This window comes from Mauremys reevesii, linkage group 7 (genome assembly GCF_016161935.1).
Source record: "Mauremys reevesii isolate NIE-2019 linkage group 7, ASM1616193v1, whole genome shotgun sequence".
Classification (NCBI taxonomy): Eukaryota; Metazoa; Chordata; order Testudines; family Geoemydidae; genus Mauremys; species Mauremys reevesii.
The window spans coordinates 86393002-86419615 of record NC_052629.1 but is presented as its reverse complement, the minus strand read 5'-3'; the positions used below and the strand labels follow the sequence as shown (position 1 = coordinate 86419615).

At 41.6% G+C, this 26614-nt stretch overlaps 1 protein-coding gene across 6 annotated transcripts in view; it reads right to left on the bottom strand.

Moving 5' to 3' along the window:
• Positions 1–26614, bottom strand: part of ATP2B2 (ATPase plasma membrane Ca2+ transporting 2) — a 563074-nt gene that overhangs the window by 53874 nt on the left and 482586 nt on the right. For all 6 annotated transcript variants that reach the window (XM_039480788.1, XM_039480783.1, XM_039480784.1 and 3 more), the window contains 2 exons: positions 8107–8286; positions 6897–6984 (listed from right to left, as the gene is read on the bottom strand). In XM_039480788.1, the coding sequence (XP_039336722.1) occupies positions 6897–6984; positions 8107–8286 (268 nt within the window). The remainder of the gene's footprint in view (positions 1–6896; positions 6985–8106; positions 8287–26614) is intronic.

Below are 26614 nucleotides of genomic sequence, written 5' to 3'. Positions count from 1 at the left end.
CTTGAAGTTAGACAAATTCACACTGGAAATAAGATACATTTTTAACATTGGCAGTAATTAACTATTGGAATAATTTATCAAAGCTCATGGTGTATTCCCCATCACTGGCAATTTTTAAAATCAAGATTGGATGTTTTTTTTCTAAAGGATATGCTCTAGGAATTATTTTGGGGAAGTTCAATGGCCTGTGTTATATAAGAGGTTAGACTAGATGATCACAATGGTCCCTTCTGGCTCTGGAATCTATGAATCTGTGAAAAAAGATAACTGTCATAATATGAAGATCTTACACCTGTGTTTCCCAAAGGGGAGGGAAGCAGAAGCTATATAAATTAAAGAGAAAGGCCCTTAGCAACACATGTTGGAATTGTAGGGGGCATGACTGGTTTAATTGTCCTGGATGAAAAACAGCTAGATCAGGCTTAACCCAGGTAAGACTAAAGTGATTTGGTAGGAAAATGGAAATACTGTGAGTAGCCTGGCAGGACACTGATTTCTACCTTCATCAAGGGCATCTGCCTACCATTCGACAAGTTAGCACCAAATATGGGGGACTTACAGAGCTAATCCTAGTTACTGATAGCAACAGTGGTGAAAAATACTGAGAAACTAACACTTCCTTTTGGACCAGTACCTACCACAGTTATCCCTTTGCTTGTCAATTTCCCTATTAAACCATTAACATTCACTCTACCTGGCACTGAAGGTGGAGACTCCAGCTTCCAAAGCACACAGTAGACCATTTCCCAAACACCCACAGCACTTCAGACCAGTGCTCAGAACCCTTCACTGGGTCATCATTCACTAATAGAGCCAATCAAGGTTCTGGTCTACAGCTTAAAGCTCCCATTGGGCAGGGACCAGTTCTCCATCCATAACCTGTCTGGACAGCTGCACTCATCTAAGACAATGCAGTTGAGGGTGAGGCTCACAAGAGCTGGCAGTCAGGGATCTTTGGTGGAGAGTCAGTGATTGTGAAATGGCCTATAACAGGAGACCAGCATGAGCCATTTTCAGTACAAGATCAAAATCGAGTGGTTAGCAAAAGACTCCCTTAATAATTGAAGAAAAAGAATTAATAATAAATATATATGTATAAAGAACATAGGGACAAAAGCAGGCTCGCACCAAGAAAAGGTGATGAGCAAAGGCCACTGTTTGCAAACCTTATTTATGGTACTGTGTTTATAGGGGCTGCTACAGTGATCAGTGAAGAATATCGATAGGGATGGGACCTGATTCAGAGACTGGGCACTTCATTACAACTCCATTGGTTCCCAGTTGCTATAAGAATGTATTTTGATTTTAAACGCTAACTTTTAAAGTCAGAAAAACAGTTTATGGCAAACAGCTTTAGTCCAGTCAGATGCTTACATAGAGAGTTTTAACACACAGCTCCACAAGATATGGAAGAACTCCAAGAGTCATGTGGTTTCCCAAACTATCTCCTCTTACATATCTCTGATCTGAACCCCTCAACATGATCTGTATGTAGCCATAAGCATCTACTACTCCAATACAGGACAACAAGATCTCATATACAACTTAAAATGAAATGTATCAACTCACATGTCTCCGTGACTTCAAGGAGCTGTTAGATCAAATCCCCTCTGGATCATATTACAGAGATTATTAGTCAGCAAGTACGTCTTCCATTCCATCTACAAGTAAACCCCTTTCCACCTACTGCTTAGATCAAAGGCATCGACAAGTGGAGCCTCAGGTTTCACTTCATTGCAGCATAAATGCCACGTTATTTTAACGCATCTCATTAGCAATGCCACCCTTAGAGTTATCTGTAAGATACTGTTTGTTTTAAAAGAACAGAACAGATTGGGATGTAGTTGTCCCTTTCCATGTCTGCCAATAAACTGAAAACAATGAGAGACAAGGAATGCTGGAAATATGAAGATTCAAAGCACACTTATGTTTAGGTCCAGTATGATGGATCACCCAATACATATTTCTTATATTTTACAAATTTAATACAAACAATTGTATTAAATATATCTTCTAAAAATATTTGCTCAGCTCATGTTAACCTTTAAAATTTAGATACATTTCCTAACTTTTAAACTTTAGCCTCTTGGTTAATAAAATAATAATTTAGAGCTTTTACTTAAAAGGAAACTTGAAATAAATTCATTTCAAAATAGTTAAAATTAGTCACAGTTAAAACCCTTTTTCCCACAAGGCCCACTGCCAATTATTGTGGTTTTACAATCACATTACATTTTTTTCTACTCTGCTGCTATGTGAATGACTCTCAGATGTAATAGGAGAAACTGACTGACTATAGAGAGAACAGTGAAACTGATTATTTACAAGAGTACTTTCAAATCCAGAAGTATACTGACAAAAATATAGAAAATAATTTTTCCTCTAGTTTCTTTCAGTTTTGTTTTAGGACATGGATCCTGCAAATGTCCTAATGTGAGTCGTCCCATGGACTATTCACATGCATAAAGTTAAGTGTTTAAGTGTGGGCAGAATTAGGCCCTTGGGGCAGGTGTTGGGGGGGGTGTAACTTGTAACAACAGTGGGTACATTTTCAGACAGAACTGTGATATTTAAGTGGCTGGTGCTCCAAAATAAATAAAATACATACTATTAGAATGGAACAGAAAAGAATATGACTGCAGACCCTTATTCTGCAATCAGATCAGAAGATGCAGACACCTGACCCCATGCAGAACCCACTGATTTCAATAGGGCTGGAGCAGACACCCGTTTGGGGACATTCAGTTTCAAGACTGAGGCCTTAAAGGGTAAGCTCAAGGCACCAAGGAGCTGCTACATGTTATATGAAGAAAACATATTATAAAATACACACACACACACAGAGGATTCATTTCTAGAGTGAAAGAAATCTTATCTTCATGTCCAAGAAAAAAATCTTCTCAAACCTATTTTGGAAGCTGAAAACTCTAGTGCCTTGGAGCAGCCTTACACATATAACGATGCAGTGTCTTCCCAACTTGAACGATGAATGATGCCTTTCTGAGTCTCAATATTACAAAAGAACAAAAATGTATAATAAAAGTGTCTTATGCTACATACAAATGGTTTTTGCTGGGCAGGATTGTGGCAGTAAAATAAAACAGTGCTCCCTCCCTCTGGCAGCTGTATGTCATTAAAAATTAAATATGAAAGTTTGTTTTGTGATGTGTGTTTTTAGCCCTAGAGCGAACATAATGTATCAAAGAGAAAACTCGCTCTATCCCCCAAGTGACTGAGAAACACGTACTTCAGAGCAAGAGGACCAGAACTAGTGAACATTTAAATAATTTCCTGTCACTTTTAAGGGCCCTTAAAGTGTTATAAACCAAAAACATTTCACAGCAATGTAGAGCTGCTCTTAAACTGCATTGGATAATATAACTGTTTTTTCATTTGACCTCATCATCATCATCTCTAAAATGTTACCAACAATACCAGTTATATAAGGTATTCTGCAATAGAATTCTCTTTCAAAATCTCACACTGCACATCCAGTAAATCTTGTTAATATTTTGTTGCTTACTACTCTTCAACTCTGTTGATTTTCCTCTTAGGGGAAAATCCTGCGTGATTCACTCACACAGGCAGTCTCCAACAATTTATTTACTTGATTTTATGACACTCCCAATACACACTTCCATTAGAATTTAGAGCCATGCACCTATATTAGGCTCTAGGATAAGATTCTGTCTTGCATCTTAGAAGTGCAGCACAGAACTTGTGAGGTCTTTAAGCTGCCTTTGCATGGGCTGTTCTGGGGGCCTAAACAGCACCTGCCATAATTTAGTCCTGAAAAGCTAAGCTACAGCTGCGTGTATTCATCTTCTGAGAAGCAGCGGTGAAGCCCAGAGTACCCATCATGCTGCATTGCCACCCCCGACACATTCCCTATGCCCTGATGAGAAGGGGATCAGGGAAGGGTCTTCAGAAGACAGTCTATGGCTATCAATTCAGTTTCTGTGTCGGGGGAATTCTCTTCTAGCCAGAACCAGGGCTTTAAGAGACCATTTACATCACATTCTGGCTCCTTTACCCAACATACTGAGGCTGGAGGGAGGGTGAGCATCATTTTCAAAAGCACTCAAGTGACCTAGTTCATTTACAATGGGGATGTATGCTCCTCAAAGTCATTTCGATGCTTTTCAAAATTCCACTCTAAGTTCCTGTGTCATCAGTTCAATATACAGTATAAAAGGATGGAGTCAGCAGCTATTTCTCACCCAGAATCTGAAAATACTTTAACAAAGATTAAATCAGAGCAACCACTAACACCCCATAGCTCATGCACCAGCCTGTATCACAGCCCTTTATCCCAACAGCCTGATTGTAGACATAGGTCTTGGAATATGCCCTCAAGACCAACAGATTCAGTTTTCAGACCACGGAAGGCACTGGCTCCACAGTGGAGGGGCCTCCATGGACAACACCCTGCAAACAGCATCTCTCTTTTCCATGAAAGAGATTCCATCTTGAATGCCTCCGCTGACTGCAGCTGTGGCAGTGGGGTGGGGAGTGCACTTTATAGGTCAAAACCAACTCCTAAATATACACCTGGAACCTGCAGACAGCCAGTGAGGATCAGGGAATTACATCAGTTTTATGCCAAAATGGAATCTGCTTTTTAAAACATGTATCCTTGCATGTAACAGCAAATGTGGCAGAACTTAGTCATGTGAATGGAGTCACCATAATGAAAAGACTCTCTTCCTAATGCACAGGTTTTCAAACTGTGGGACACCCCTCCCCTCTTGGGGGTCAGGAAAGTTGGGGGGGGGTGAGCAGCAACACCAGGTGGCTTGTGTCAGCCACACAGTGGGGCCCAGGTGAGGGAGCACCATCTCCACACCCTCACTCACCTCAGCAAGCCACCCTGCCTGGTGCTGGCTCCCGCCCCTAGAGCCTGTTAAACATGCCTTCCTCCACCCTAGAAATCCGAGGGGGGAGGAGCAGGTATTGGCTCTGCCCTAGCAGTGCAGCCTGGATGCAAGGTAGAAGCAGCCCACTGCTGAGGAAGCCTTGGCTGTGCCATTGATAAGTATTGGGTATTTGAAACGTAAAGGTATAGGTAATGTAATTCAAGTTGTGTTAGGTCTCTGTTAGGTTTATGAGCAGGCTATCAAGCATACTTCTGTATGTGTATTTTTGTCTGGGTTGTGGGGGGCACAACCAAAAATTGTTACTTAAAGAGGGGGCTCAGCTTAAAAAGTTTAAAAACCACTCTCCTAATGAGCAAGAAGAGCTCTTACCCTTGTATTGCTGGTTTTAGGTAAGTTTGAATACATGTATTTTAAATTGTGGGTTATTTTTAATCAACTCGTTTTTTGTTTACTTTATGGACAGCTGCATACAAATATCAAAAATCTATAGCTCCTCTCTCATTCATAACGGTTACTTCTTCCTACTTCTTATTAAGTACCTCTGACCTGCATACGTGCTCTTCCACTCCCAGTCAGTGCCACATTCTAATCTAACTGAAAAGCCACAATGAAAATATTGACGGGCAAGCACTAACAAGAAGTCAATGAATCACATTTGTATTTCCACTACTCCTGAGAGAGAAACTTCCTTTGTTATTTCCAGTTAGACTTTTCAGGTAGCCTACAAAGACAACAGACATGACTGCCTGGGAAACCACGTCTGTCACTCTAGAGAAGAGGAGGGGTAAGGAGATGGGCAGTAAAAGAGTATGGGTACGCCCAGGCATGGGCGATCACGTCATAGGAACACTAATTCACGGGGAATATGGAGGATGCATTGTATCTGTTTTCATATTCAAAACACCTGTCTATGAAGTAAACAAAAGCTGGTTTAAAATGAAACCTCTTTAACCTGCATGTGTTAAATACATGCTGAAACTTTGCTGACAACCGCATTAGAAAGCAAGTGCTTTTCCTATGAATTCTGCAGTGAACCTGCAAACTCAGTCACCGAAAGAAATGGCAAAACTTGTACAGGTGGCCTTTCAGTAAATTCCCTTGTCCTCTTCATCAACCCTAAATTGTCCACACAGCATTTGATAGAATGATTATCCTTAAGTTACTGTATTATTTGATTCATCTTATTGATGACATAAAGGGAAGTTTAAGTGACTTCCCCTAGGTCACAGAAGTCATCAGTGGCAGAGCTGGAAAAAGAACACTACCTCACAGCGCAGTGCTCCAATCATTAGACAACACAACTGTATTATAAAAGAAGACAAACAAAAAACTCCCCATTTTTTTTGTTTCCTCTCCCCTCCCTTCCCTTCTCTCCTCTCTCACATGTTTCTCCTCACCTCCCCCATATTTCCCTCTGTTTCTCAAACAAAATAAGCTATCTCCACAAGAACAACAAGGAGTCCGGTGGCACCTTAAAGACTAACAGATTTATTTGGGCATAAGCTTTTGTAGGTAAAAAACCCACTTCTTCAGATGCATGGAGTGAAAATTACAGATACATGCATACATATTGGCACATGAAGAGAAGGGATTTACCTTACAAGTGGAGAACCAATGCTGAAGGCCAATTCAGTTTTTGTGGACATAGATTAACACGGCTACCCCTTTAATACTATCTCCACAAAAACATTTTATTGTACCTGCATAACTGCGTCAATATTAGGGTTTTTGCTAGTAGAGAAATGTTGTTAAACAATCACATCCCTGACCAACACTTGATCTATTAGCAAAAGTTTCTAGCACAGACCTGGCCTAATTCTCTGATGAGTGAAACAATTGTGACATGAGAAATAACACAGCTAGCTCCTGCTTCTCCTCTTCCTCCCTCCACTCTGCCCTACCAACAGTACATTGCTGTGTGTCTGGATTGTAATATAAAAAACAAGTACAGTAGGTGACGCCATTAGACAACCATGGCTATTATACATACTCACACACATATGGATTATTTGCACTCACCTTTCACCAAAGTGTGTTTGTCTGTGGGAGATGAGCGAGCAAGTACTCGTAGTTTTGGCCAGATCTTGTCAATACGTTCTTGCTCAATCTGAAAATAATAATTCAATCATCAGCCTGTCGTAAGCAAATCTGGAGCTATGTTTTCCTGCCTAGAAATGTTTTCACCTTTCACACTCAACACTGGTAGGAAAGGAGAATCAGCCCCTATACTGGTAATCTGGAACCATCGCTCTCCAAAATGATGGCCAAATGACGGTAACAGCCAGCACTACTGGTAGGGTAGGTAGGGCCATGAGACACTGAATTCCCCACAGTGTCTTACTGAATTGCCTCGATTGCTGGCTGAAGTAGGTAGGATTCACTGTAGGGACAGAAGTGGCCTTACGGAATCACTCCATTCCAGAATGTCACTCTAAAAGTAGCAAGGTGGAGTTCTATATCTGCAGGGTCTCAAGGGCTCCCAGATCGAGTGTGCTCAGTCTACAAGTAGAAAGATGTTTCTGTTTTCTTGCCTTGCCAACTCTAGCTGGGATCTGGAAATCCAGATGAGTTCTTCATCTCACACATCATCACCAAGAGAAAAGGTTCTGCAGGCCAGATTGTGCCCTCAGTGTCCAACTAGCAAACCTTATTGTCTGACAGTTCTGCCCTCATGTTGTCTCAGTCGGTTTGCTTGGGTGTAACCACTTATGTAGTCTTATCTGAGAATGGAGCCACATTTTAAATGAGACTCGATGCAAGAAGTCAGAGCTCCAGTAAAAACAGCATTTAGAGGCTGACTCTGTATGGCTGCCAGTTGCTAGTGAGCTCTGAGAGCCCTGCTGTTGGGTTTTTTTGGGGCGTTTTTGGTTTGTTAGTTGAGGGGGGAGGGTTAAAGAACTTTTCTGAATTTGTACTTTTTGAAACAGTCCGATATCATGGTTCAGAAAAGAGCTGAATTGGGTTAGCACTAATGTAACAGTGTCACTGATTAGATAACTCTCAGAGAAGTTAAATGTAACATGCTAGTTTATCAGAGGCAATTGAAATAACAAAGGAACAGTGTTGGAAGTGGAACCATCCCTCCAGTCAGGCTGCTGGGTTGGTCATTGTCTATTGAAGTGAGGGACATCACAATAGAAAAGAAATACAGTGTGTTCCTCCATCCTTCACTATAGTTTATGAAACATAACGTCGGGAAAAGTTACTTTATATTCAATTCATGAATTACCTCTCCCTTCTCGTTTCGGATCCTCCTGTTAAACTCCTTTCCCTCTATGCAAAGAAAGTCTTCTCCTGGATGAATAATTCCACACTTTATTGCGATGGCACGAGCTGTATTGATGTTGTCCCCAGTGACCATGCGAACTGTAATTCCAGCTCGCTGGCACTTTCTTATGGCTTCTGGGACCTATAAACAGAGTACAATATACATAAGCTGCTACGGCTTTTTTAATTGCCATATTTTTTAAAGTGAGCAATTCCTAGAGATAAAAAGAGGATTTATTAAAAAACCAACAAAACCATGGCAAAGATCAGGGCTATCTAAACTGCCCATCGGAAGGTTACTCTCACAACTTGCCCAAAACCCCATAAGCTACCCCTAGTTTTTACTACAAAGGAGTAGTTTGCAACTGACTTAAGCCTTAGTGTGGAGGTGCAGCCTGCTGAGACTACAGGTTTCAGCATGGAATGCTCCATTTGATCCAACAAGAACACCATTCCTTCCTTCTTTTTTCCTTCTGTGTTCTCCTCAGATATGACACATTGGTAAACAGACAATTTTAATAGAAATGTATTGAGTTATAAGGATGAACTAAAGACATTGCAGTTATTTTTCTAAAATTATTTACAATAATGTATCCATTCTTTAAAGGAGTGACAATGTTATCACATATATTCTGCCCCAACAAATCTTGGCTACATTGAATTAAAATTGCAAGTACATATCAATGGTTTCAGAGATTGCTATTTTTTTTCAGACCATTTGAGTTAAAACAAAGTAGAAAACCAAGAAACTCGGAAGTAAGGCTGCAGTTTCACATGAAGTAGCCAAATCCTCCCGCTTAAGTCCTGCCCATAGAGGAGCCTGCCTCCTAGCTTCATTTTTTAATCTGAAGTATCCAAATCGAAAAAAAAAAAACCATGCACCACCAAATAGGAGTTTTATAATTTGTTTCATGCATACATGTTTGAGTCTATCACCACACTAACTTTAAGGCTGGTATGCAAAAATACGTTGCTTCTGTGTCTAATCATACTTGGCAACCAACCACCACATGAAGTGATAGGATTGACTGACTTTGATCTGAGGGCCACAAAGTTCCCCACCCACCCGTTATCTTGTGGAGGGGAATCCTGATGCTGCAAAACAGGGAGTCTCACATCTGAAAATCCCTGTGTATGGTTGGGATCAAGGCTCCTCTCCTGCATAGACTAAGGCTTAATTCACACCCAGGGTCGGAAGCCTGTTAGTTCGGAAGCCTCCAAATTAGGGGAGGGCTGCATTGTAATTACTTCTAGCTTGCAGTGGCAGCTGGTCACATGCTAGGCGCTGGGTTGCCCGCTTGGTCAGCGCTAGGGTCCGCCACCACAGCCTGGGGCTATCACAGTGCACCCCCAGGTTTGCGCTCTGGACACAGGAAATGACTCTTGCTCTCTTGAATTTCACAGCAAATGACATCTGAAAATTTGTTCATTATTTTTCGCATGGGGCTCCAGCCACTTTCCTGGGCAAGCACACAGCAAAGAGGAATCGGCGACCAGCACCTGCTGAGCTGCATGGCAGCCTGGATGGATGCAGAGTCAACAGCCAGGAGTCCAGAGGCCCTGAGGAGTCTGTGGGTCACCTGCTGCGAGTGGTCCAAGGAGCCTCTCAGCAGAGAGGCTGGAATCCAACATGAAAGGAGCAAGCCTGGTGGTGAAGGGCGCTAAAGCATGAAGAACAAAGTGACAGCCGGGCAAAAAAGACAAGCCGCCTCAAGTGAAGGACCTAACCCAAGAAGTGAAAAAAGACCGCAAAAGGCAAAAAGCGGAGCAGCTAGTGTAGGGCCTACACGTGCCACTGTGCCACATCCCTAGACCTGCGTGGCTCCTTCCAGTGCCCAGTGCCAGTGGCTAAGGAGGGGCCGATGAGTGTGGGAGACGTGGACTCTGAGGGGGACCGCGAACCCACTTCTCGAACCCACCAGGAAGATGAGGAAGGGCACCCCAAGGGACTTCAGACAACCAGCTTCCCCAGGATCCCTCCCTCACCCTCACAAGATCCCCATATCAACATCCCCATCCGTTAAACAGGCCTCGATCCCGGAAGGATCAGATCAGGGGGAAACACAGGTATAAACATTCTATTTTATAAAACAATATATTTATAATTATAGAATAGATAAAGAAAAAAAAAAAAAATAAAAAATATAAATGTAATATATAAATTATATTAAATTATATGACAAGAAGGTTAATAAATATCTAAATATAATAAATATAAAACATAAAAAATATTAATCTATAATATATATTAAAATATATATAAAACTATATAAAAATGGGGGATAGAAACAAGTTAAAAAGCGACATTTGAGGTTAAGGTGATATATTAGAAGGTAAAAGCCTCCTCAATGAGACTCTCAGGGAAGGTTGGAGAAAGAGAGGAGAGTGGAGCTTGTAGGCTCAGAGCCTTCCACGCCATCATGCATCTGTGATAGTGGAAACTAGTAGCATTGCTGCATATGGTCCTGGTCTGTGTCTGGTCCTGGTTGCGTCCATGCATCTCGGTCTCAGAGTCTGTGCTCCGCCTCATGTTCTGGGTTTAAGTATCTCGGTCTGCAATTAAGCATAGTGTAATTGTACTAGTGTTAATATTGGTTTACAATTTGGTGTAGGGTTAATGACAGCACGACCTAATTAGGCAGCGCCAGGGCTTGCAATTTCTGTGCAACACATTGCCTTTAGCTGGAGATTGCTGGCGAGCCTGCTTGCAAGCAGTGATTGAACTGCTATGCATTGCCTTAAGCAGTAACCAGCAGGAGGCTAAGCAGTAAGCAGGCAGCTCAGACTTTGTGCAAGCCAGATGCAGCTGCTGCAATCGCTTGCCAATGACTGCTGCTCAGGTGCAACCTAATGAGGAGATCGTCTTCTTAATGACTGTCTCTTAGACTCAGTTTACTGTGAGCAAACTACTATGTGTTCAAGGAAACACTAGTTCTGAGTATTACTGTACTCAAACATGTATGTTACTTCTTCACATCCAGACTCTTGTTCATCATTCACAGTTTTTTCCTTCCCCGACTGCCCCGCCTCCTTCCCGCCCAGCCCCTCATGGCCACACAGGGCAGAGGCAAGAAACCCCGGAGACAGCAGATGGCATGTTCCAGAAGCCGAGGCCAGCAGGAGCGAGCGAGCAGAGAAGAGGGAGGAGAGAGGGCAGAGCAGGGCTAGCAGAGCAGCCACGAAGAGCCTGGAGAGGCAGCAGCAGTGGGAGCAAGGAAGAGGGAGCCGCAACCAGGGCAGGGACGATGACGCAGGAGGGAGCAAGGAGCGCAAGAGGCGGTGCTGCACCGCGGAGCAAGAGAAGCGCGCCTCTGGGAGTGCAGGCAACGCAGTCTCCCGCTGTCAGGAGGCCCCCCCCCTCCAGCTGCAGGGGCCGTGGGGCCGTGGAACTGAGACCTGTCCTGCAGCGCGCCTGTGACTGCAGTTTCAAACAACTACAAGTTCAGTATGTACATATGCTTTCAATCTTTCTGTCATCAACTTTAAATTTTCCATGTGTATTCAAACCCTAAAAGTGCAAACTGGTGTACATTGTTGTTTCTGTTTTTTTTGTGTTTCTTATTTTCTAGTTTCTGGAAGACTCTGTGTTTCTGTCACGTTTGCCTGTTGCAGGACATGCCTGCAGGGTCAACTGCAGGGCAACTGCAGAGGGCACACACTACCAGACAGGAGACAGCAGGTGGTGTGCACATGTCTTCTTAGCTGGTGTGTATGCTGTGCAGGTTGTAAAGTGTATGATATCCCCTGGTAGGGGCTTGCTTGTAGAGGCAGCTGCAGGGGCCATGCACATGCTTTTGGACCCCATCCCAGATCCTCCCCCCCCTCCCCAAAACATCCCCTCCCCACCTCATCCCCTCCCCCTTCCCTCCACCCCTTCCCACCCTCACCCACCCACAGCACATGGTCCCCTCCCTATCCACCCCCACTTCCTGCCCAACCCCACCACCCCCCCCCCACTCCCACACCTCAGCGCATACCCATCTTCCAAAAAACTCAACGAAATACAAATGCAAAAATAAAAAAAGATTTATTTTTAATAATTAAACATTAAATTAATTTTTAAAAAAATTCCTAATTGGGAAAAAACTCTTAAATGGTTAAAAAACTCTCACGAATGATCAGGCTCTCTTCAAAAACTTACCCTGCTCTGCTCTCAAAAACCTGCCACAATTCCCGCTTCTCTGCCTCTGGATGTCTAACTGATCTCATCTGGATCTCAAAGCATCGCAGCAGCCCTGGGGAGGGCTTTCAAAGCTCTAAAAACCTCCAAAAAGGTAAAAAGTCTCAGTGGAAGCTTGTGGCTCACAGCAGCAAGCACAGCAATTGGCCATAAGCTTTTCAGAGATCTTTTAGCTGATGTCGAGGCGAGTCCAGTGGTCCGCCATCTCCTTCCTTGATCCGAACCACCACCACCAGTGCCACTGCACTTGAGTTTTTCGAGTTTGCTCAGCCGGTGTCCTGGCTTCCAGAGCGCTGCATAGGGGCCAGGGAGCCGTCCAAGGGCCGGGTCCCGAGATCATCCCAGGCATCTGCACATCCTGCAGGCATTTGCACGTCCTTTAGAGCTCCGTGCGTAGGCGGCTGCCTACAGACCTAAACAGAGACACACGCAGCGCCAGACCTTGCCCGCCGGCCCGCGTGTGTGTTGTTGGTAAACACCCCTATGATGTTGGTCCAGCCACCCCACAAAGAAAAGCAAAAAGTATGAAGGTGCCGCTGCCCTGGCTGGCCTGGGCTGGTGCCAGGATGTGGATGTGAGTCCTGGGGATCCCCGCCGTTTGGTCCCCCCATCCCGGCCTCCGCCCTATGATGGCCTGATCATTTCCGACAGTCCTTTGAGCAGATTGAGAGCAGTTTTTCAAGCACTTTGATGACATTGCGTCACAGCATTCCCCACACACGCCAAAGTGGTAGGCTACGCCCACGCCATGGTGGTTCGCTGCTGTGGTCCAGCTGTCTGGCGTGCTAAGTTTCGCTAGAGGGCTGCCTGCTTCTGCTCAGTCACAGGGCAGTCGCGCCGTGTCAGGGGGCAGGGCAGCAGAGGCACAGACAGCAAGTCAACAGTCCATCCTGTGTGTTCCTTACGCATCCTGCACAGCACAGACCCTCGCCCACCACCTGCAGCACCCACCAGTCTGTGTTCCACTCTCCTGCTCCCAGCCTGGGTCCACACCATGAACTTGACTTGACCCCCCACCACCACCCACCTCCCGTACCATGCTGCTACCTGTCTTTCTGAGGTCTGCGCCACTCTCTCGCCCTCAGGAGCCTCCTCCCTTCTCGCACTCTCTTCTGTCTCAAGATCTGTCTGTGGATGATGGAGGTGAGAGGAGTGAGTTGACAATGGTGACCATGGCAGGCGGGCTCCGCAGCTGCAGTGCAGTGCTGCTGCCACGCCTCGGCCACCCAGAAAGTAGCGAACAGAGATTTTCCGCGCGCTCCAAGGAAGAAGACAGGGGCGGGGAGAGGATCAATGGGATGACACATTTTTCCCCCCATGCATGCAGGGAATTCAAACAAATGGCAAATGGGCGGGCGTGCGGTGGAACTGTGGGTTCTTACAGTGCACCGCACCGAAAGAAAAGCTGCCCTGTGGCCCTGTGAAAAGTTCAATTTGTGTATGTATGTATAGTATGGACACACAATTTATTAAGGTCGAATCCACAAATTCGACTTAAGTAGATTCGAAATAGTCCTGTAGTGTAGACAAGCCCTAAGTGGTGCATAGCAGTGTGGTTCTCCTTGTGTCCAGGCTTTCTCCAGTCAATCCCCTCTGCTGTGCAAAAATAAGTTTGCATTGAATATCTGGCATTTATATTTTTCCTTCAGTGTTGAAGGCCCACTGTGTACTCAGAATAAACACAGGGGTATGCACAGAACCCCGTCAGCCACACATCCTCTATTTATGATGTCAAAATAGCTGGAATTTTATGCAAGGGCTTAAAAAGTGTTTAAATGTCATTAAATATACTTTTGGAACAATGGTTTCTGTAATGGTGAAATGACATACAGCTAAATACTGGCTAGGATATGCAGGAATAGAGAAGCTGACTTGCCAATTCCTTCTGCCTATGATGACTCTGCACCAGCCTGATAGATCCTGAGGATGTCATGCTATTTCAGAAGCAAACATATTAGGGGGAGGCATCACGGGGAGAAGTGGAGCTCAACAAAGGGGACGGAGCCCACTTACTACTAAAGACCCCTACCTCTAGTCTTGGGGCATTAGGAGAGAGGAGTATAGAATTGTGCCCTACTCTCCCTCCCCCAGATTAGATTTTTGATGCAACATCTTCCTTCTGACAACTCTATTTTGAGTTTTCTGCCAGTACTATTGCTCCATGTGGACTTTGAGTTTCCATTCGGCTGCATGTCAGTCAGCTGAGGAGGTCAGCCCCTCCTGCATGCATTTAGAAGGCTCCGTGCATGTTTATGGCCTCTCCATCATCCTTAAAGTCGGGGCCTGCACCCTCTGCATCCTGAGGAGGCGGGGCTTAATGGCTCTCCCAGAGTGGAAGATACATCGAGAGCGCCTTATGCCAGTTCACACAGCATTAAATTTCTCCACAGCAAGGGGAGCTGCAAGACCATGATTTGGCCCATAAAGACAGCCAAAACAAAGTACATTGAGATAAAACAAGATTCCCTGGAAATGAAATGAAAGCTGACTTTTTTTCATTGTACATTTCTTCATCTTAGCAGCTATTTTTATTTAATAAAGAGATGCTTCTTTTCTAAAGTCCATGACACATGTTGCAAAAGACTTTCAGTACTTAGGACACAAACATTTTAATTAGGTAACAGCAGTTTTCAGATATTAAACAGCACAAATGTTCTATTACTTTTGATCAGTCTCTTGCTTCTAGTGGAAAATAAATTGACAGGGCTTCAGGAAATGCTGAAGAAGAGCACAGAGAAGCTGCCTAAATATTAATAAATTTGCTATAAATACCCAGTTGTGATGCTCTACTACCAAAATGATATTCAGAATCAAAAACATATGCAGAAATGCAACTTCATTATTCCAGCTGTGCACAGTGTGCTCCCATATATTATTTATTATTCAATTTATTAATTAAAAGTAAGGGAAATTCTACAAAAATGTAAAGGCACTAAATACATCCAAACCTTCCTGGCAATGCATTAGAGCACAGATGGGCAAACTATGGCCCTGGGGCCACATCTGGCCCTTCAGATGTTTTAATCTGGCCCTGGAATTCCCGCCAGGGAGCAGAATCTGGGGCTTGCCCTGTTCCGTGTGTGCCATGGCTACATATGGCTCCCGGAAGCAGCGGCATGTCCCCCCTCCGGCTCCTATGTATAAGGGCAGCCAGTGGCTCCGCACACTGGCCCCAACCTAAGCACCGTCCCTGCAGCTCCCACTGGACCCACGGCCAATGGGAGCTGCAGGGGCAGTGCCTGAGGATGGGGCAGCGCGCTGAGCTGCCTGGCTGCGCCTCTGTGTAGGAACTGGAGGGAGGACATGCCGCTGCTTCTGGGAGCTAGTTGAGGTAAGTGCCCCCTGGCCCCCTCCCACGTCCCAATCCCCTGCCCCAGCCCTGATCCTCCTCCCACCCTATGAATCCCTTAGTCCCAGCCTGGAATACCTTCCTGCACCCCAACCCCCCATCTCCAGCCTTACCCCAGAGCCTGCACCCCCAGCCGAAGCCCTCACCCCCCCCCTGCATCCCAACACCCTGCCCCAGCCCAGAGCCCCCCTCCCACATCCTGAACTCCTCATTTCTGGCCCCACTCCAGAGCCCACCCCCCCAGCCGGAGCCCTCACCCCCTCCCGCACTCCAACCTCCAATTTTGTGAGCATTCATGGCCTGCAATACAATTTCCATACCCAGATGAGGTCCTCAGGCCAAAACGTTTGCCCACCCCTGCATTAGAGTAATGTGCATTTCTAGCACAATAAATGATTGTTCTTTGATTGTCATTTGGGAGGTCATTAAAAAAAAGGTTCAGTATTAGGTAATTAGGTAAAAATCAATATGTTGTAGAGATATAGTAAAAATATGCAACAGGATTTTTAGTTTGTTTTTTGGAATTATTTTAAATAGTGGATAAATAACATAAATTAGCACCCTTTTACAGCTAGAGAGAATGGAGATTAACAGGTTAGAGATATTCATTTAAAACACCAACACCGTAGTTTTAATTCCCTGGCCTATCATGTCCTGTACTGTCTTTGCAGGACCATTAAGTATGACCTTTAAAGATAAGATAGTTAGGATAGTGGTATCTTAAAAAAATGCTGTTTGCTGTAGACCTACTGAAAATAATGAATGTTCCCACAAAGTTTGCATAGTCTGCTGTAATGGGTAGTGGATATAGGTTGGTCTGAATAACTTATTTCTACAAGGATTATAATTATTCATTAAGTCATAACCCTGAAGTTAGTGCTGTAAAAACCAGAAGAAAACACAGCCCAGGCCTAAAGAGCTACTCTCAAAGCAAGCATGTTGTTCTTAAAGTTCACCATCCAGCGTCTGCCCCATTAATGTAGATGCAAGCCAGTGAAACTCAAAACAAAAACACTTCAGAGCAATCTGAGTAAGCACATCCAGATTTTTTTCCTTCAAGACCCTTAAAAGCAGAAGGAGAATTATCACAAAGTATTAGAAAAAACAATGGCTCTGAATCCCTCAACGTTACCCTTTAAGCTGGTCAAGAGGTGGAGAGTTGTCTTTTTAGGAAAATCCTGATTTGATTGTCTGAGTATATTCGGGGCTCATTACAGCAGGGACAGTTTTTCATGAGTGTGCACACACCAACTCTATACCACTCAGTGAATGATAAAAATAGTATGGACTAATATAGTTCCTTTTCCCCCAGAGGATCCCAAAGTCCTTTACAAATAAGTCACATACCCGTGTGGGGTAGGTGAATAATGTAGTATCACAGGAAAACTCATTTCAAGTTCATAGTCATGCTTCTTTATTCTACAGATCTTGGCTAAGCAAGATGGTTAGAAATGTCAAAATAAGCATTCACCTCGTGAATTCAAAGCCCTATCAAAGTCATTGAGGACAGTGGAGTGATGAAGCCTATGTGTGAGAGGATGTACACCAAATGATTGTAACTGATGACCCCACTATCAAGAACCATCAGATGCATTCAGGTCCTAGAGTGAAGTATTATAAAAAATGTATGGCTCTAGAAAGGGAGCGAGCCTTTGAGAAAAAGTGTATTAGGGGCCAAATCCCAAGAGGTACTGAGTACCTTCCACTGTGGTTGACATTAATGGGAGCAGAGGGCACTCAGCACTTTGCAGATAGTGACCAGCCAGCGCCTCACAGGATTGGCCCCAACTGTCTTACCACATCCAAATTCTGAGACTTTGCATTCAGACACAGTCTAAGCTTAAAACCCCTGAATTCACTGCCTGCTATAAAGATCATTAAAGCCATGGACTGGTTTTGAGTCCAAAGAAAGTATTAGAATCTGCTGGGAGAGCCACTTTTATGTATATCAAGGACATGGGCCATTGAGGGCCATTTTGTTAAATATAATTTATTGTAATAAGCATTTTTGTACATTGCAGTGGTTTTGGTGAACGTGGGGGACAAAGGTTGATTGCTAATATTAGTAAGTGAGAAGCATGTCATTCTTTCTGAAGGGAATACATATTTTCTGTATCCATGTTTAAACTCAGTTGGTCAGCCCAGATAAAATGAAGTAATTCAGAAATTAAAGTGGAAATGTAACTCATATTAAATTGTATTATACATATTTTCAGAAATTGTTTTAAAAACACAATTATTTGATGAATATTCAACACTAAATTTGTAATTTCGACAAGATTGTTACACATTTTATCAAATCTAGCACACTGCATCATAAAAAAATTATGTTTTCAATGTAGAATTTTTGTAACTTTTACAACCATAATGAAACTATTTCGGATGGTAGAAACTTTCAACCGAGGACATTTTTTAAGAATATGTAAAAGTGTGAAAGATCTAAATGATATCTTTCTCTCCTTGATATACATAAAAGTGGCTTTCCCAGCAGATTATAATACTTTCTTTGGACTCGAAACCAGTCCATGGCTCTATTCATAACAATTAACCTTCTCTCTGAGAAGGTAATCAAAGAGAAAAGTAACATGTGATATGATCATAGTCTATAAGTACCTGCACAGGGAGAGTTCATCGAATACTTCAGGGCTCTTTAATCTACCAGACAAAGGCATAACAAGATCTAATGGTTGGAAGTCGAAGCTAGAAATATTCAGACTGGAAATAAGGGGTAAATGTTTTAACAGCAAGGGTCTCTGTCACTGATCATTGGAATAGCTTAGCCAAGAATGCGGTACACTGAAGTCTTTAAATGAAGATTGGATGTCTTTCTAAAGATAATGGTCTTGTTCAACCCCACATTACTGGGCTTGGAACTGGAATTACTGGGTGAAATGCTATGGCTTGTGTTATGTAGGTAGTCAGAATAGGTGATCAGAATTGTTTCTTCTAGCCCTAACAGAAACGGATTTATAGATATTTAAAGTTATTTCTGAAGAAAAAGAGTTTTAAATAGTATATTAGGACCCCCAACTATTCAAACTGGAAATATATATATATGTGACATTTGCAAGTCCAGTTATCTCATTGACTAAAATCAACTATGCAACTATAAATCTGCCCAGATACTAACTTTAAATGCAGTTATTAATTTTTTAAAAATGTATTCATCAAGGTTTTCCTTCCTTTTTTATAATAATTAGGGCTGTCATTAATCGAGTTAACTCACATGATTAACTCAAAAAAATTAACTGCATTTAAAAAATTAATCTCAATTAATCCCATTGTTAAACAATTGACATTTATTAAATATTTTTGGATGTTTTTCTACATTTTCAAATATATTGATTTCTATTACAACACAGAATACTAAGTGTACAGTGCTCACTTTATATTATTATTTTTATTACAAATATTTGCACTGTAAAAATTATCAACAAAAGAAATAGTATTTTTCAATTCACCTCATACAAGTACTGTAGTGCAATCTCTACCATGAAAGTGTAATTTACACACGTAGATTTTTTTTGTGTTATATAACTGCACTCAAAAACAAAACAATGTAAAACTTTAGCGCCTACGAGTCCACTCAGTCCTACTTCTTGTTCAGACAGTTGCTAAGACAAACAATTTTGTTTACATTTACAGGAGATACTGATGCCTGCTTCTTATTTACAATGTCACCTGAAAGTGAGAATAGGCATTTGCATGGCACTTTTGTAGCCAGCGTTGCAAGGTATGTACGTGCCAGATATGCCAAACATTCATATGTCCCTTCATCCTTTGGCCACCATTCTAGAGGACATGCTTCCGTGCTGATGATGCTCATTAAAAAAATAATGCATTAATTAAATTTGTGATTGAACTCCTTGGGGGAGAATAGTATGTCTCCTGTTCTGTTTTACCCACATTCTGCCATATATTTCATGTTATGGCAATCTCAGATGATGACCCAGCACATGTGGATCGTTTTAAGAACACTTTCACTGCAGATTTGACAAAACACAAAGAAGGTACCAATGTGAGATTTCTAAGGATAGATACAGCACTCGACCCAAGGTTTAAGAATCTGAAGTGCCTTCCAAAATCTGAGAGGGATGAGGTGTGGAGCATGCTTTCAGACATCTGAAAAGGAGCAACACTCGAATGTGGAAACTACAGAACCTGAACCACCAAAAAAGAAATTTAACCTTCTGCTGGTGGCATCTGACTCAGATGATGAAAATGAACACGTCGGTCTGCTTTGCTTTAGATTGTTATTGAGCAGAACCTGTCATCAGCATGGATGCATGTCTTCTGGAATGGTGGTTGAAGCATGAAGGGACATATGAATCTTTAGTGCATCTAGCACGTAAATATCTTGCAATGCCAACTCTAGCAGTGCCATACGAATGCCTGCTCTCACTTTCAGAGAGCAGCCATTGTAAACAAGACGTGGGCAGCATTGTCTCCTGCAAACCGTAACCAAACTTGTTTGTCTGAGCGATTGGCAGAAGTAGGACTGAGTGGACTTGTAGGTTCTAAAGTTTTACATTGTTTTGTTTCTGAGTGCAGTGCTGTAACAAAAAAATATACATTTGTAAGTTACACTTTAATGATAAAGAGATTGCACTACAGTACTTGTATTAGGTGAATTGAAAGATAGTTTCTTTTGTTTTTTACAATGCAAATATTTGTAATAAAAAATAAATATAATGTGAGCACTGTACACTTAGTATCATGTGTGCTAACTGAAATTAATATATTTGAAAATGTAGAAAACATCCAAAAATATTTAAATAAATGGCATTCTATTATTGTTTAACAGTGTGATTAATCGCATAATTAATTTTTTTAATCGTTTGACAGCCCTAATAATAATGCAGATGCGGTTTATAATGATGGTATGTCATTCCAGGACACACAGGCTTATCTCAGAATCAAATCTCTCAAGCGGCCAATAGAATATGTATTTTGCTTCCTGTTTCACAGCACAGTCAAAATACCCAACTTCTGGACAACAGTGCACACCCCATGATGCCTTGTTACAATAAAATATGAAAAAAGACACAGCATAAGCTTTTCCTGCACATCCCAAAATTATCTTCTTTCTGATCTAAATGTTCATTTCAATGAGATTCTCTAAAGGCATCAAGAGTCATTTGGAACTCAAACTGGCATATGCACCCACATAGATAATACTGCCGATGTAGGAAGAAAAGCTTATTACACCACCTGATAAGCTTTCAGGATATTATAATTAAATAGGTACGCTGTAGCATATCATGTTAATAATTGAGGAATATGCAAAATGGTGAACCAAGTTTCTGGCAAATGGCATTCATTAGCTCATCATGGTTTATTTCAATATTATTAAAGCACTCTGTCTAATTATTATTTATTAATTGTATTACTATCGTGCTTACAAGACTTAATCATGGACCAGGACGACACTGTGCTATATGCTGTATAAACACAGAAAAGAAAGAGGAGATTTCACATAAATTCTCCATAGCTCACTATATGATATTGTATTTCAAAAGTTAAAAGAAGACGAGGAATACACATTTTGGCCATGCTGTGTTTTATATCATATTGCTTTCTCCTACAATATAGTATGTGTAACTAAGAAGCCATTCAAGGTACAATTGGGCCCGTGAGACAAACAGAACAGCAATTTGTTGAGCAGAGCATCAGAAAAAAAAGTATTTATAATGTTTCCTCTGTGTCCTGTACTGTCCTGCTATCATCCTTATTTAAGGATGTGAAAATTTTCTCCAGGGTAAAATAAGTTCTGATAAATGAATTCACAGTACTTAAAAGAACGTTCTGCTGATACTTAAACAGTATATGTTATGACTATCACAAAAGGAAGTGCCTTCAACAGAGCTTTTCCTTCCTTACTAATTCCCATGATTCCCTTAAGACAGAGAAGGGAATGGAGGACCCTGGAGTCCACCTGAATATGGAGACCTATAAGACAGCAATCGGCAACTGAACTCCCCCACCCCACAAGCAGATACAACAGGCAGATACAAAACAGTGAAGAGATGCCTCATGCTAAACAAAGCGAGGCTCATCTGGGTAGAGAGGAAGATAGGTTTGGTAGCTGCAAAGGGAAATCCCAAAAGATGAGCACAACTTTGATGTGCATCTGAATTTTTGGGTGCTGATCAAAACTGCACCTACAAACATTTTGAAGGTCACGTAGTTGCCTAAAATAACTATGAATGGCCTGGACTTCCTGATTGTTATGCTATGTTAGACACTGCATCCATGTTCTCTAACTCCTCCAATCCATATGGTATAACATATAACCTATATTAGAATAAATTATCATAAACACTGATGACTGCTTATTTGTAAACAACTGTCATGCTGAGCTGCTGATAATGACATTCTGTTGCGACTAAAATTATCTGGCTTTAATGAGCAATATTGACAAGCATATCTATATAATCCCACTGATTTTCTAGTGAAAGAAATACAACAGAAAATGATAGGTTGAAGATTGTGAGTTAAAAAAAATTCAGTTTGCATTTAAAGCATTTTTTGTGTTATCAGCACAGATCATTTTAGTCAAGATATAGTGCACTAACATCATTGAGTTTGAATACATATCCATTTTCTGATATCTACTGATTAGTATGCAGGGCATTCATTTTCTACCTGCATTACTATTTATCATTGAAAATCCAATGCTATTTCCTATGCTCTAACTTTACTGTAGAAATAAGAACACCCTAGAAGTCAATGTAAACTAAGAGGATAATCCAATCTCATGCTTCAGGACATAAACCGATAACAAAAGGGGCTGGGAAGGAATTTTTCCATCACATTCAACATTGCACAATTGGTTACGTGCATTGCAAGGGTTTTCACCTTCCTGTATAGCAACAAGTATGGGGCACTTTGACATTTACATCATTACAGAGACATTTTTCCCTTCCAAAAAAGTAACAACATTCACTAACATGGTAGAATTAGAAATAAGCCTAATGCTTCTAAAGGAATTCAGACAGATGCTCACTTGGTGGGTGTGACAGCTCATGTGGTCATTTGTGCTGTTCTTCTCTCTTCCATTTACCTGATAAACCAGAGGCCATAACTAGGTGAGCCAAAATGCAGAACACTAAAATAAAAGCTGGGCTATAAGCGTAATGAATCGGAGCTTTTCACGGGCCCTAAGTAAACCAACCCACCTTTAGGATATGTCAGGAATATCTGCTGTTTACGGAACGGCTCTCAGTCAGTACAAATCATGTAATACCATTAACAGGCAAGAAAAAAAGAATGAAGTTTATCTGCCTATGACCTATGTATCTATGACCTACAAGTAGCATTCCCACCTCCCCCTTTGAGTCTGGGCTGGAAACCTCTTTTGGTCAACCTAAAGATACGGTAGCATTGGAAAATAGCACCAATTAAGCTCATAAGCAATCTGCAACTTGCGTAGGTGGCTCCCAAGTGATTGACTGAGTTGCCAGGTTTTGTTATTCTGCAGATGTCCTGCTTGTAAATTTAAAATGACCTTAGCAGCAGTTTTGAACAACGTGACTCCCTCACTTACTGGATGTGAGAGATTGAGATGACAGTTTGAAAGCCAGAAGTAGAATATGGGGCACAAAGGAGGAAAATGATAGTCCCAGTGTGAAGAAGAGAAAATGAAGGCTTCTATTTGAAATGCCAGTTCTATTAAGTAAGTTCATGGAGGCAGAACCTAGTTTCATGTGCACATCAAAATAATATCTAAGAAAAGATATAATGCTATTTTCTCAATTCTTATTTTTGGACAGCTGGTAGGCGGTATCTAGTTTAACTCTGTGTAGAGTAACTAGACTTAAAATACTGCTCATAGTTTTTTTTATTTGTGTAGGTAAGAGACTACATTGACAGACTGAGTGGGCAGTAGAAACAGACACATCTCCAACTTGTTTCCACAGAACCTAAGCTTACATTTGCAAAAAATCAAGCTTCTAGCATCTATGAATGTACAGAAAGCTTTCTGGATGTAAGCTTAAAGTAGCCTGATGCAGCAATCTCTATATGAATCTGTTGACAAACAATGGGCCAAACTGAGATATGATGCAAAAGTTGGTAAGAGTTGGGTGAGAAATTGGCGTGTGAATAAAATTCATTAACCATGGCTCAGGGAGGTTCTCTCAAAATTCAGAGACAGCTCTCTACAGGTACAAGACACTGTTTTAGTTGCTTGCCTTCGTGAATATTTCAAAATGTAACATCAAGTACAAAACCTAACCCAACAATACATAAAAGATGTATGGCATAGCTTGGGGTGAAGATATAGAAGTGTGTGAGAATTAACCAGTATGGGTAAATAAGAGAATTTTCGAGTGGGTGAACCTACATATAGGAGTATACAACACTCAGAACCAGGTCCCTGCCTAGTAGCTCTCAGGCAAGAGAGAAAGACAAAGCTGATCAATAGCTAGATTTTATTGCTGCTGAATTCATCCAAACAATTTCTATTTATTATTGAGGGTAATGCAACCACAAGTAGACTTTTTACATCAGCTGTGGGCTTTTTTAAAAATAAACCTGATAGAGATGTATATATTTATAATAGGCACAGCTTTCAAATCCTCCAAGAAATGTGCCAATGGGACACCTTCGGCACTGCAGAGGTTGAACGCCACTGCTGCATATGAATAAACTGTAGCAATCCATAAGGTTAGGTCTGTGAAAGTAGTAGAGGCTATTTTTCCACCTGTGCTAACTCCCAGGAGCATCTTAGGCAGGGCCAGCTCCAGGCACCAGCAAAGGAAGCAGGTGGTTGGGGCGGCCAATGGAAAGGGGCGGCACATCCGGGTCTTCGGCAGCAAGTCGGCAGCGGGTCCCTCAGTCCCTCTCAGAGCAAAAGACCCGCCGCCGAATTGCTGCTGAAGAATGAAGCAGCACGGCAGAGCTGCCGCCAAAGTGCTGCCGACCGTGGCTTTATCTCTTTTTTTTTTTCCCCCCACTTCGCTGCTTGGGGCGGCAAAAAAGCTGGAGCCAGCTCTGATCTTAGGAAAAGAGGAAATGAGGCTTTCCCTCTAAAATGTCATTTAATTTTAAAACAAATACCTGAACAAGTTGCCAGAGTTATGACTTTTCATTATTTTTATCACAGCTCCACGACTTGCCATTTCTTGCAGGATAAATCATGACTTCCACCAATATTAAGCTAATTAAAAGGTACATTTACAGTAATATTCTTCACTCTTCTGTCTTTTCCTCCCACAGGATGGTCCTCTAAAATGCTTTAAGGTGCAGTGACAAGGTGGGTGAGGTAATATCTTTTATTGGACCAACTTCTGTTGGTGAGACAGACAAGCTTTCAAGCTTACATAGAGCTCTTCTTGACAGGCTGTGACATTTCTACATGATACTGTCAGTTTTGTTCTGCTAAATTAATGGAGTCCCTGCTAGAAACAACAAATATGGGAATTTGGGGCTGTAATGGCAAATTCTGTCACCTAATTACCCTTTAGCTAAAAGTCAGCTATTTCCTTCCTAAGGAGCTATCCCAGAAGAACATGTTTTTTGCAGTTTTGTTTTCCTGAAATACTCTCTGTTCCAAGACATATTGGCAACTTGTTTTACAACTAGTTATGGACTTCTGATTGTTTTTAGTAATTTGAATAAAATTTTTAAATGACTCATTACTCCATTGTTAGTACCATATTAACATTAAAAATGGATTGGAAAAAATGGCAAATGCTTTTTTGGCAAATGCTTGGTGAAATTTTGAAAGGACGTAAATTTTACTGAATGCTTTGAAATGAACATATGGAAAATGTTACGACACATTTCAACATTTAATTGTGAGGAATTCAGTTAATTAGTTAAATAATTGTTTGGAAATAAAATGTTTTTCTGACTTCATTTTCTTTGATCTGTTAAATAGACATCAGAGTTGACTTCCTTATTGTTAGCATCACCATTCATTTTTTACTTCAGGCTCATAATTCCCCATGAGATAGGAGAGCAGAAACAGTCTTCTCACAAAAACACACTAATAACACTGCTCTACAGTCAAAATGCTTCTGAAATAAATGTAGTCAAACTTTACTAATTCTGGGTCACTGAGAACGAAAATGATGCTTAAAATTGTTGATTGGCTCTAGTTTTCAAGTTATGCTATTGGGTCAGTATATACGACCCTTGACTTGGGAATAGCGGAGGATAAGTGAGTTATAAAGGAAAGGGATCTCAATTTAAACCAGAAATGACTAAAATACATCTTTGCCTGAATCTGTGAATAAATCTATGACTGGGTTTGGACAGTACTTGCTTTTTAGGCAAAAAAATGAATGATGCAATCTGAAGCTGGTATTGCATCATACATTATATGAATTGCATCATGTTATTCCTAGAAGTCATGGATGATGCAATCATAATGAAGCTTACATCACTCTGCTGAACAAATTGCCCTATATCAGCTCTAGAAATCATACAGTGTCGTGCTCTCTTATTTGTCAGTGTTTGATTTTGCAAAGGGACACATTTGTGCTGTTCTTCTCTCTTCCATTTACCTGATAAACCAGAGGCCATAACTGCAAAGTCCTACCCTCTTTAATCTCTCCTCATATGGGACCCTTTCCTAACCCCTAATCATTTTAGTTGCCCTTTTCTGAACGTTTTCTAATGCCAGTATATCTTTTTTGAGATGAGGAGACCACATCTCTATGCAGTATTCAAGATGTGGGCGTACCATGGATTTATATAAGGGCAATAAGATATTCTCCATCTTATTCTCTATCCCTTTTTTCTCCCTTTTTTTAGCTGCCCATTTAAGGAGACAGTGTGTTCATGTTTACCCTTACCTCGACATTTGTTCAATTTTGGGAAAATCATCTCACCTAAGTCTGTCTCATGTTACTGGGACCCATGGCATCATGTATTTTCAGAATACCATATGCCAAACTTTACCTCAGACCCTTTCAGACGTGGCTATATTTGCAG